The 12,358-nt window shown below is 51.6% G+C and overlaps 1 protein-coding gene across 1 annotated transcript in view; it reads right to left on the bottom strand.

The window, feature by feature from the left end:
• The window catches only part of LOC119971421 (adhesion G-protein coupled receptor G2-like), a 271,187-nt gene that overhangs the window by 111,308 nt on the left and 147,521 nt on the right, over positions 1-12,358 (bottom strand). Inside the window, exons 5-7 of the mRNA XM_038806912.1 lie at positions 9,666-9,779; positions 1,564-1,603; positions 1,366-1,469 (exon numbers count right to left, since the gene is read on the bottom strand). Of these exons, the coding sequence (XP_038662840.1) occupies positions 1,366-1,469; positions 1,564-1,603; positions 9,666-9,779 (258 nt within the window). The remainder of the gene's footprint in view (positions 1-1,365; positions 1,470-1,563; positions 1,604-9,665; positions 9,780-12,358) is intronic.

The raw sequence follows: 12,358 nt of genomic DNA on the forward strand, positions 1-12,358 counted from the left end.
GGGGGTGTGGGGGAGGTGGTGTGGGGGGTGGTGTGGAGGAGGTGGGGTGGTGTGGAGGAGGTGGGGTGGTGTAGGGGAGGTGGGGTGGTGTAGGGGAGGTGGGGTGGTGTGGGGGTGGTGTAGGGGAGGTGGGGGTGGGGTGGGGGTGGGGGGAGGTGGGGTGGTGTGGGGGTGTAGGGGAGGTGGGGTGGTGTGGGGGTGGTGTGGAGGAGGTGGGGTGGTGTGGGGGTGGGGGGAGGTGGGGGGGTGGTGTAGGGGAGGTGGGGTGGTGTGGGGGTGGGGGGAGGTGGGAGGAGGTGGGGTGGTGTGCAGCGCCACCACAGTTGGGGAAGAACTGGTCCGCCGACAGGGGGGACTTCGGTGGGGGCTGGGGGGTCAGGTGGAGGGTGGTCCGGGGATGGCGAGGGGGGTTACTGAGGTGCAGGTTTTGGCAGGCCGGACCCACGCACGGCCAGCGCCATGTTTACGGCGCGGCTCGCGCAGGCCGCCGCTGTTCGCTTGCGCGGCCACAGACCCGTCCATTCTGCGGCTGTATCTGCAGGTAAAGCCGGGAGCCTTACGCGGTGTGACTGCCCACTGGGCGGACGATCGGTGTGGGGGCGGTGCCGACATTTTGGTCGTATGTCCAGATGGAACCTGCGGACATAGCCGCAGAATCCGAGAATCCAGCCCTTAATCTCTGTAATGGCCCCTGGTGCCCAGATCCTCCGGAGATGTTCGGCTCTCTCTCTCTCTCTCTCGATTACATGTTTGTGGGCGGCAGACTATGAATAATATCACTTTTTGGTTGTTTTGCATAATTTCATTGGCAGTGAAACAGTGTCCAAGCCTTTCCACATTTTGGTCAAAATTTCTAACCTCTGGATCAGACAGATAGATTTTCCCGAATAATAGCGTAGCTATTCGACTGTGGTTGGTTTTTTACTTTTTTGCAGGATACCGTGAGGCCATTCTTCTTCCCCCATCCAAAGTCAACAACATTTCTTTCAACTGGATTGATGTATTCTTGTTGCCAATGTTGTAGCACGAGGCAATACGACGAGGCAGTATTAAATTACAACCGGAATTTATTAATAAAGGAAGAACTTAATATATACAGAACAACACAACTGCAACACAGGACGAGTTCCATCGACTTCCAGGCTTACTCTGATGATACCCCACTCCCTGGGTCTGCGCACTGACACGTGATTGACTCAGGTTCACACTCTGAATCCCCATAGGCTCCAGACAGGACATGTGGCCCGCGAGGGATCGCCCCTTAAAGGGACCATGATACCACATGTACCATTGAAGTTTTTTCCCCGATTTGTGTCCTGGGAATATTGGGTTTATTTAAACTATAAAGATGAACATTATTCTTACCTTTGATTCCAGTGTTAGAGTAAAGATAAAACCCAAACTGTTACAGCTACAGGTGATGATTCCATTCTGATAGGTCCTGTGACATCTGTCCTGATCAAAGGTGCCTGTCATGGAGAATTACTAATTATAAGAATCATTATCACATTTACACATTCCAATCCTGAATGATATCAGCATTTTATCAAATTCTTTATTTACCTTGACTAGAAGTCCGGGAGCTGCACACTGCAGATTCTGGCTAAAATGGAGAAGATAAATCTTATATTAGATTCATCAGCAATAAAACAGTTTAATCAGCTGTGGATGTTTAAACAATTGGACATTTTTCATTAGTTTGATTAACAGGGTAAAGTAGAGAATTAGGAGGAAATGTCACGGCGACTGTGAAATCAGTAATTGGGATTTTCCGGCCGCGCCGTTGGTGGGCATCATGATGAGCTTGACGGGAAAAATTCCGAATATGGCCAAAGCCAGTTTCCCGGCAGTGTGAAAATGGATTACAGGGCTGGATTCTCCACTATTGAGACTATGTCCGGAGGAAGTGTGTAGTTTTACAATGAAAAAGTAAATGCCGCCCCTGGACCGATACTCCGCCCAGTGGGGGGCTAGCAGCCGCACCATGTAAACCCCTCGGCTTTACCTGCAGACACGGATGGAGAATTGCCGGGTCCGTGGCCGCGCATGTGCACGGCGGTGCCCTGCGGCGGCTGTGCCGTACAACATGCCACCGGCTGCGCGCAGACCCAGCCTTCCAGATAGTACCCTCCTCGCCATCCCCGAACCATCCCCCACCAATCCCCCCAGCTGGACCCAGTCCGCAGCCGTCACGTGAGGTCCCTGAAAACTGTGAGGACACGCAACTGACGCCATTGGGAAGTCGGCCCATGTGGGCGGAGCATTGGGGGAGGGCCTCAGGTGACGTCCTGAGGCCGTCCCAATGGCGTGTGGCGTACTCAGCGATTACGCTGTTTTTGAGGGGGCGAAGCCGCCAAAAAACAGCGCTGCCCCCGATTTCAGCATAAAAACGGATTCTCCAGCCAATCGTCGAACGCAATTTTGGCGTCGGCAATCAGAGAATCCCGGCCACAATTTTTTGCTCCTGATTTTCAGGGTGGGCCAGGTTGCCTGCTGCACCATGTCCTGAATCACATTTACCTTTGCATCTCATGAATTTTAAATCCAGCTGACAGTAAGTACGCTCCACTCCAAATCTAATGGCCACGCTGGCAGATAATTAGACTGATGTGACGTGACAACTGGATATTACTGACATTCACCTGGTGAACTTCACTTACCCGTGATTTTGAGGTGTGTGCGAGCAGCATTCACCTATCTTTCACTGTGCTGACTCCATGCCAAGGCTGCTCAGGGAAGTCCAATGAAGGGGAACGGGCGTGGAATACAAAAACTGCACTGTCGATAGGGAGTGAGACAGGACAGGGGCAAGAGAAGGGGCTGTGAAGCACATGCTCGACTGGGAAGGGGGAGGTTTTGCCTGGAGCACAGGAGAGAAGGGATGGACAGAGATACATGACTGCAAGGGATTGAGGAAGAGGGTTCAGAAATCTGAGCCAGTCCTGGGGCAGTGCACGCTGCTGCAAGGCTGTGTCTGACACATATATCCTGGTCCCAGTGCAGGGAGGGGGCAAGGACAGTGCATCCTGTATCAGTCATGTGCTCAGCATGGTGTGCAGGACATGGTCAGTCCCTCACAGGTTTTGGTTCTGGGGATTGGTGGCTTGGTAATGGGCTGCAGATGAAACAGTCACAATCAGAGGGGGCATCTTTAGCCTGTCAATGGAGAGCTGGTAACTATGAGAGGGGTTCTCAATGGTCTCGGGAGTAGAGGTCTCAGTACTTTACTGTGCATAGAACCTCAAGTGGGGAAGAATGCAGTCGACATGGAGCATAGGGGCATTCACAGAAAATGGTTCAGAATGGACCACTGGCATATGCACAACAATTACGATGGCTTTCAGGATTAGAGGGGCAGGAAGAGGAGTGATCGGAGGGACGGAAACTTCTTACAGGATGATAGGAGGGAAAATGACAGTGACAGTGCGTGAGGCGGTTGGATGCTGATCAATTGATGGAAGTGGTGCAGCAACATCTTGACAGCCAATGGAATAACACCGTTGAAAAATAACCGAGGAAAACAAATTGCTCAGGTCGGGGTCTCATGTCTTGTGGGAGGAGCTGAGTACTGCATTTTTGGGCCGACTAAGGCGGCGGAGCATAAAGGTCTGTGCTTTCCCTGGCTGCAGCCATTCTGATCCTGCTCTGCTGGGGAAGCATCTGGTGTAATAAAGCCTTCATTTGGTCGACAAGTGCATCAATTTATTACACCAGATTGTAAAGAATGGAGCTGCGCATCAAGCCAAAGTGTCTACAGCTCAGCCCCCACACGGCAAACTCAGCGGCTACTTTTAAACACTGGCAGGCGTGTTTCAACAGCTACATCAGGATGGCCACGACTCCACCCTCGGAGGACCAGAAACTTCAGATTCTCTACTCGAGGGTGAGCCCAGAAATCTTTACGATCATCGAGGACGCGGCTGACTTCAAGGACGCTATGACTCTGTTGAAAGGACACTATATTTGCCCAGTGAATCAAGTATACGCCCGACATTTTCTGGCCACCAGACAACAAATACCGTGGCAATCGCTGGACGACTTCTACCGCGCATTATTCGTCCTAGGTAGGAACTGTAACTGCCAGCAAGTTTCGGCTAGCGACCACACTGATCTTTTAATCCGGGACGCTTTTGTTACTGGCATTCTGTCCACGCAGATCCGCCAGCGGCTGCTCGAAGGGGATACGCTCGGTCTCGGGGAGGCACGAAAACTCATGAGCTCTTTAGAAGTCGCCACCTGTAACGCCCAGGTGTATGCCCCCCGACCGCGCATGGACAAATTGGACCCCATCCGTGGCCGACTCTAACGCATCCCCCAATTCGCCACAAGCGTGTGCCGCGCGGCAGCCAGTCAACCCCGGGGGGCCCAGATGCTACTTTTGCAGGCAAGCCAAACACTCCCGGTAACGCTGTCCGGCCTGATCCGCAACGTGCAAAGGCTGCAGTAAAAAGGGGCACTTTGTGGCGGTATGCCAGGGCGGTCGGTCACCGCTGTCACCAGAAGCGACCCGGGCCCGCTGCCACCCCCTACCCGCAAGCCATGGGTACCGCCGATCTTTGATCCCGCAGGCCACGTGCGGCCCATGGGCGCTGCCATCTTGCCCACTGCCGCCCATGTGCGATTCATGGGTGCCGCATCTTGGATGATGCCTCAGGACACCGACTCGGATGACTGTGTATCGCCTGATGAGACCCCCCAGCATCTGCCACAACTCACCTCGGTTACACTGGACCCCGAAATCTCACGACCGCAACGGCGACGGTACACATCAATGGGCACAAGATGTCCTGCCTGTTCGACTCTGGGAGCACGGATAGCTTTATTCACCCCACTAGGGTAAGGCGCTGCTTCCTCACGATACACCCTGTTAAACAAAAAAATCTCCCTAGCCTCCGGGTCCTACTCTGTGGAAATCCGGGGGTACTGCATAGCAAATCTAACCATCCAAGGCGTAGAGTTTAGCAACTTCCGGCTCTACGTCTTCCCTCACCTCTGCGCTGCCACACTCCTGGGCTTGGACTTCCAATGCAACCTCCAGAGTTTAACCTTTAAATTCGGCGGCCCCATACTCCAACTCACTATTTGCAGCCTCGCGACGATCAAGGTTGACCCACCTTCCCTGTTTGCGAACCTCACCCCGGATTGCAAACCCGTCGCCACCAGGTGCAGGCGGTACAGTGCCCAGGACCGGACCTTTATCAGGTTGGAAGTCCAAAGGTTACTGAAGGAAGGCATTATCGAGACTAGCAACAGCCCCTGGAGGGCTCAAGTGGTGGTTGTAAAGACCGGGGAGAAGCACAGGATGGTCATTGATTATAGTCAGACCATCACACGGTTTGCGGGCCACGTTTCCATACCGAGACAACGTCACCATCTGCGGCCATGATCAGCAGGACCACGACACCAAACTCTGCAAATTCCTCCATACCGCCAAACTCCTTAACCTGACTTATAAGGAGAAATGCGTATTTAGCACTGATCGTCTAGCCATCCTTGGCTATGTGGTGCACAATGGAGTAATAGGCCCCGACGCCGAACGCATGCGCCCCCTCATGGAATTTCCCCTCCCCCACTGCCCCAAGGCCCTGAAACGGTGCCTGGGGTTTTTCTGATATTATGCCCACTGGGTCCCCAACTATGCGGACAAGGCCCACCCACTAATTCAATCCAAGGCCTTCCCCCTGTCGGCAGAGGATGAGTCCCTCCCCTTTCAGGTCGGGAGCGATGCATCAGACGATCAGACGTAGCTCTGGCTGCCACACTCAACCAGGCAGGCAGGCCTGTGGCTTTCTTTTCCAGCACCGTCCATGCCTCTTAAATCGTCCCGGGAAGCTCAACGAGCCTCCTGATGCCCTATCCCGCGGCACATGTGCCAGCACACAGGTGGACCGACTCAGGACCCTACACGATGACCTCTGACACTCGGGGGTCACACGTTTCTTTCACTTCATCAAATCCGCAACCTGCCCTACTCCATCGAGGAGGTCAGGACCGTCACCAGAAATTGCCAAATCTGCGCGGAGTGCAAGCCGCACTTCTACCGGCCAGAGAAAGCGCATCTGGTGAAGGCTTCCCGCCCCTTTGAGCACCTCAGCATGGACTTCAAAGGACCCCTCCCCTCCACCGAACACAACACTACTTTTTGAACGTGATTGACGAGTACTCCCGTTTCCCTTTCGCCATCCCCTGTCGTGACATGACTGCTGCCACCGTCATTAAAGCCCTCCACGGCATTTTTACCCTGTTCGGTTTCCCCGCCTACATCCACAGCGATAGCGGGGGTCCTCCTTCATAAGTGACGAACTGCGTCAATTCCTGCTCAGCAAGGGCATTGCCTCAAGCAGGACGACCAGTTCCAACCCCCGGGGAAACGGGCAGGTGGAGAGGGAGAACGGGACGGTCTGGAAGGCCATCCTACTGGTCCTACGGTCTAGAGATCTCCCGGTCTCCCGCTGGCAGGAGGTCCTCCCCGATGCACTCCACTCCACACGATCACTCCCATGTACCACGACCAACAAAACACCTCATGAAACTTGTCTTCCCTAGGACATCCTCCTCCGGGACCTCGCTCCCAACATGGCTGGCAGCTCCCGGACCCGTCCTGCTCCGCAAACACTCGCGGACCCACAAGTCGGACCCATTGGTCGAGAGGGTCCACCTTCTCTATGCTAACCCTCAGTACACCCACGTGGCATACCCCGACGCCTGACAAGACACGGTCTCCCTCCGGGATCTGGCACCCGCTGGAACCCCACCCACGGCCCCCTCACCAACCCCACCCACCCTCCCACCAGCGCACCTCACCGCAGCCTCCTTCCCAGGAAGATCCGTCCTCCCACTGGTCCCACCCAGGGGTGATGAAGCTGAGGATGACACGCTACCGGAGTCACGGATGCCCGAGCCGGCGCCTGCATCACCGCCGAGTCAGCGACAATCGCAGAGGACAACCAAGGCCCCCGATCGACTGATAGCTTCAGTATAATCGTTAAATGTAACTGTAAAAAACTGGAACTGGTGTAACTGTAAATACTGTACCACCAACTGCTACCGTCATGATAACTACCACTGTACAATGCCTTGCCACCACCCCCGCCAAACTCTTTTTTTAAACAGGGGGTGAATATTGTAGTCTGTATTAAGGGTATTAGGGTACCTATGTTGGATGTACCTCGTATTAAAGGTTTCTTAGTAGAGCTCTGCCTGCTGGTCCCGCTGTTGCTCGTTTTACTGGAGTGTGATTAACACGCCTCTGTTTAAAGGCCATGTGCTTAACACGACTATGGCTCTGTATGTGTAATTATGCTCGGAGTCGCCAGGTGCCGTATTGAGACACCATCACAAGTATATCAAGGTCAGGTTCAAAGTAATAAATCTGTACACCGATTAGTAAGTCCAAACGATTGGTGTTTATTATAACAAATATAATAAATACACATGCATACGCTAAAGAGACTAACTTACTTCTAATACTAAACAACTAAATACTTATCTAGACAGGAACAGGCAAGGTCAGGGAACAAGGCCTTTGTCCCGTTCTTGGTCTGCAACTCTCTGAATCGCAAAGTTGTCAAGATCTAGCAAGGTCTGGATCACGTAGCGATCGTTGTATTGGCACTTACAGTTCGATGGCTGATGGCTCAACGGCTGGTGATGAAACTGGAGTCAGGATGCGATGTAGCAAGCAAAGCAGAGCAGAGCCGGAGCAACAAAACAGACCGAACCATGTGCGGGGTCTATTCTTATAGGTCCTAGAAGTCCGTGCCCCCTTGGGGCGGTTCTTTTACCTGCCAGGTATCGATTGGGCCTTTCCCAATCGATATCTTCCAAACCCCCCAATCTGAGGGTCGTTCCTCGATGGGTGGGACGGTCCCTACGGTTCTTTGTGTTGGTTACTGTGGCGCCATTCTGTCTGGGCGTCTACGCAAAAGTATCCATTGATACTTAAATGTTTCTATTGTGCGGGGTCTGGATCTGGATCACCTCATTACTATGCAGATCTGTTCCATTTGCACCTTTGGCTGAAACTCTGCACCTGGCCAAAAACTGGTTTCTGTACGTGCAGAATGCAAATTAGTCTTCTGCAAACTGCTTGTCCTCACTAAGACTGTTTTTCCCTGCAGCCTTAGCAGTTCTCCATTTTGTAGCCCAGTGTCCATCTTAGATGGCTACACCGCCCAGCAGGTGGAGCATAAAGGTCTGTGCTTTCCCTGGCTGCAGCCATTCTGATCCTGCGCAGCTGGGGGAAGCATTGTGAGGGGGGAGTTGGTGGGATGGAGAGCAGGGGTGGTGGGGTGGAGGTTGGGGGCTGGGGTGCAGAGTTGATGTGTTTGTGGGTCAGGGGTTGGGGTGCGGGGGTGGTGGAGCGCTGTGCAATTGTAGGCCATGGTGGGCGGTAAGTGGGGTGCGTGGTAAGGTGGCTGCCTTTTAAGCTGCTGCAAAGGCGGTCCATTCCTGGATGCCCCCGATCATGGGGGGAGTCACTCTGGCCCACAACCGATCTTCCGGTCACCCCATGTCTTCCCCCACTGTCCCCTCCCGGGCCTGCCTGATTCCCCCCACCCCCTGCCAGCCCTGTCAGTGACTGTCCACAGCCATACCTCTGCATGTCCGACCTCCTCTCTCAATCCCATCAGCCACGCGCTGGTTTCCCAACTTTTAAAACCATAAGTGAAACTCGCCGTCGGTAATTCCTGCTGGCGGAGCATCACAGAGGCCCCGGACCATACCGGTCAGGCCCGCTAATGATATGTGAACGTTGTTTACTGTATGTGCGGGGTACAACGTATTGACACTGCAGTTGAGGCACTGGAGCCTGCATTCTGTTGGGTGCCTAGCGCCGACCATGATTTTAGCTTCCTGACTGATTCTCTGCCCAATCGCCTTTCCTGATTCCAGTGTCACCTGACGGCGAATCCCACCCGGTGTCTCTCGGGCTATAAATAGGATGTTTACACCAAGTCCCTGTCCTTCTGCTGATCTGAGATTCTGGCCATGTAGAGGGCGGGGCTATTACTGTAAATGAGGAAAATACACCATTGATGTTCTTTCCCCGATTTGTATCCTGGGAATGTTGGGTATCAGGGATGTTCTTCATTAAATTCAATAAAATGGAAAAACCAGAACATAATCATTTCCAATGATTGTTTTCCTCACAGCTCCACAAGTCTGATTAAACAGGAGCACCTGAGTCAAGGTGGACAACCTGTTTTACCAAGCATCTTCTGGGCACCCACCTGCAATATGTAAATACCTCTGACCCCAGGATTTTGGATGGGGGTCAGGGATGCCCCCATGGGGTGGGCTAGTTCTGTCCTGACCCAGATCCTCCCTCCTAAATCCACCACAGGAATTTCAGGGCACAAGTGAAGGAAAATATGTCACAAGACACAACGGTACTCATTTGTTTGTGTCACAATATTCCCACACTCCCATCATGATCAGAAAATCTGACGTGTATCAAAGAGACATGGAGCTCAGCTCCTAATTCTCCAAACCTGCCCAGAACGTGGTCCATTTACAGCCCCAGGACGAGGCAATTTCTGGGACATTCAGCCTAACTTTCACATTAATACTGGAGATGATAAAACAAACTGTGCTGCACAGATCCAATCACAGAAAAGGCTGCCACAGGCTGAGCTCCAACATATTGTTCAGTTTTATCTCACCTGTATAACCGTCAAGCCTGGAGCTGTAATAGTCAGAGGGGTTGTGAGACCAACAATACTCGAAGTCCCCAATTGAACTGTAACACTGGGTGAAACAGGAATCCTCTCCTGACCCTGTAACAACACAGAAAATAAATGAGTGAAAATTCACATCCTCAGGATTTACATTACACCCAGAAACATTTCACTGATCCTCATTCCTGTGGTGAGGGTGAGCAATTCAGCTTTCCTCATTGTAACTAATAGGGGCTGGAATTCCAGGAGGTCACCTTGCCGACACAAGTGTGTGAACCACAATTACAGACCTCCCATTAATTCTGTCTCAGACTATGATAATAGTCTCTATAAAAGCTTTGTATGAACCCAGAAAGTGATTTAAATATCGGTTTATTTCTAACCAAAAGAAAAGGCCGCAACGCGACATACGGTACATGGGTCCCAACCGGCACTAGCGGTCATACCGGTCCCAATGCGGGCCGGCTTTGAAGGGCAATTTCATGAGCCCCAGCTGATCGACCTCTGTCCATCAACGGTGGAGCGTCATCCCCATGAGTCTCGTGAGGGTAATTACATCCCTCCTCCCCGAGGTAAGTAGCTCCCTCTCTTGTTGGGTGCAGAGGAGGTCTCCTTCGCCACTTTGCCCCCGGTGTGCTTCCAACAGCTGTCTAGATTGGATTGGATTTGTTTCTTGTCACGTGTACCGAGGTACAGTGAAAAGTATTTTTCTGCGAGCAGCTCAAATACATCATTTAGTACATGAAAATAAAAGAAAATACATAATGGGGCAACACAAGATAAACAATGTAAATACCTAGACATCGGCATCGGGTGGAGCATACAGGAGTGCCTGAGTCGAGGGGGGTGGATAAAGCATCAGGAAGTGCCATTTCCATGCTGACCGTCAGAGGGGTCCTGTCGGAGGCCCGTCCCTGATCAAACTTTCATCTGAGAGTATAGAGGATTCCGTCTCCATGACACAGAGTCTTCCATCTCAAGTAGACCTGTGCCCTGGTCCTTGCAGAGCTGTGCCCCCTAGCTCATGGAGGCAGGCAAGTGTGATGTTGTATGAAGTAAATAATGGCATGATGGGAAAACTGGTCAACTACTGGGTACAATGTAAGAAAAGCTGACTTCGCATGATCTAAAGCCTGAATAAGATGAGAGAAGGTCAAGCTGATCCGAAATGCCTGTGCTCCGAAAATTCTGATAAGACTAACTCGTCACAACCCAAAGCAGTCTAAACACGACAAGATAAGGTCAGAACAAGTCTCCTCCGACTTTTAGATATTCGATCAAAGGACAAAATAATGGTCTGAGTGATGTGACAAAGAGTCCTGAAAGATCAGCAAGGTGACGCCTCTTTTATGATACTGCTTATATTTGTACTTACATAGAACATAGAACATAGAACGATACAGCGCAGTACAGGCCCTTCGGCCCTCGATGTTGCACCGACATGGAAAAAAAAAAAAAACTAAAGGCCATCTAACCTACACTATGCCCTTATCATCCATATGCTTATCCAATAAATTTTTAAATGCCCTCAATGTTGGCGAGTTCACTACTGTTGCAGGTAGGGCATTCCACGGCCTCACCACTCTTTGCGTAAAAAACCCACCTCTGACCTCTGTCCTATATCTATTACCCCTCAATTTAAGGCTATGTCCCCTTGTGCTAGCCACCTCCATCCGCGGGAGAAGGCTCTCGCTGCCCACCCTATCTAACCCTCTGATCATTTTGTATGCCTCTATTAAGTCACCTCTTAACCTTCTTCTCTCTAACGAAAACAACCTCAAGTCCATCAGCCTTTCCTCATAAGATTTTCCCTCCATACCAGGCAACATCCTGGTAAATCTCCTCTGCACCCGTTCCAAAGCTTCCACGTCCTTCCTATAATGAGGCGACCAGAACTGTACGCAATACTCCAAATGCGGCCGTACCAGAGTTTGGTACAGCTGCATCATGACCTCATGGCTCCAGAACTCAATCCCTCTACCAATAAAGGCCAACACACCATAGGCCTTCTTCACAACCCTATCAACCTGGGTGGCAACTTTCAGGGATCTATGTACATGGACACCGAGATCCCTCTGCTCATCCACACTACCAAGAATTTTACCATTAGCCAAATATTCCGCATTCCTGTTATTCTTTCCAAAGTGAATCACCTCACACTTCTCCACATTAAACTCCATTTGCCACCTCTCAGCCCAGCTCTGCAGCTTATCTATGTCCCTCTGTAACCTGCAACATCCTTCCGCACTGTCTACAACTCCACCGACTTTAGTGTCGTCTGCAAATTTACTCACCCATCCTTCTGCGCCCTCCTCTAGGTCATTTATAAAAATGACAAACAGCAACGGCCCCAGAACAGATCCTTGTGGTACGCCACTCGTAACTGAACTCCATTCTGAACATTTCCCATCAACTACCACTCTCTGTCTTCTTTCAACTAGCCAATTTCTGATCCACATCTCTAAATCACCCTCAATCCCCAGCCTCCGTATTTTCTGCAATAGCCGACCGTGGGGAACCTTATCAAACGCTTTACTGAAATCCATATACACCACATCAACTGCTCTACCCTCGTCTACCTGTTCAGTCACCTTCTCAAAGAACTCGATAAGGTTTGTGAGGCATGACCTACCCTTCACAAAACCATGCTGACTATCCCTAATCATATTATTCCTATC

This window comes from Scyliorhinus canicula, chromosome 9 (assembly GCF_902713615.1).
Source record: "Scyliorhinus canicula chromosome 9, sScyCan1.1, whole genome shotgun sequence".
Taxonomy (NCBI): domain Eukaryota; kingdom Metazoa; phylum Chordata; class Chondrichthyes; order Carcharhiniformes; family Scyliorhinidae; genus Scyliorhinus; species Scyliorhinus canicula.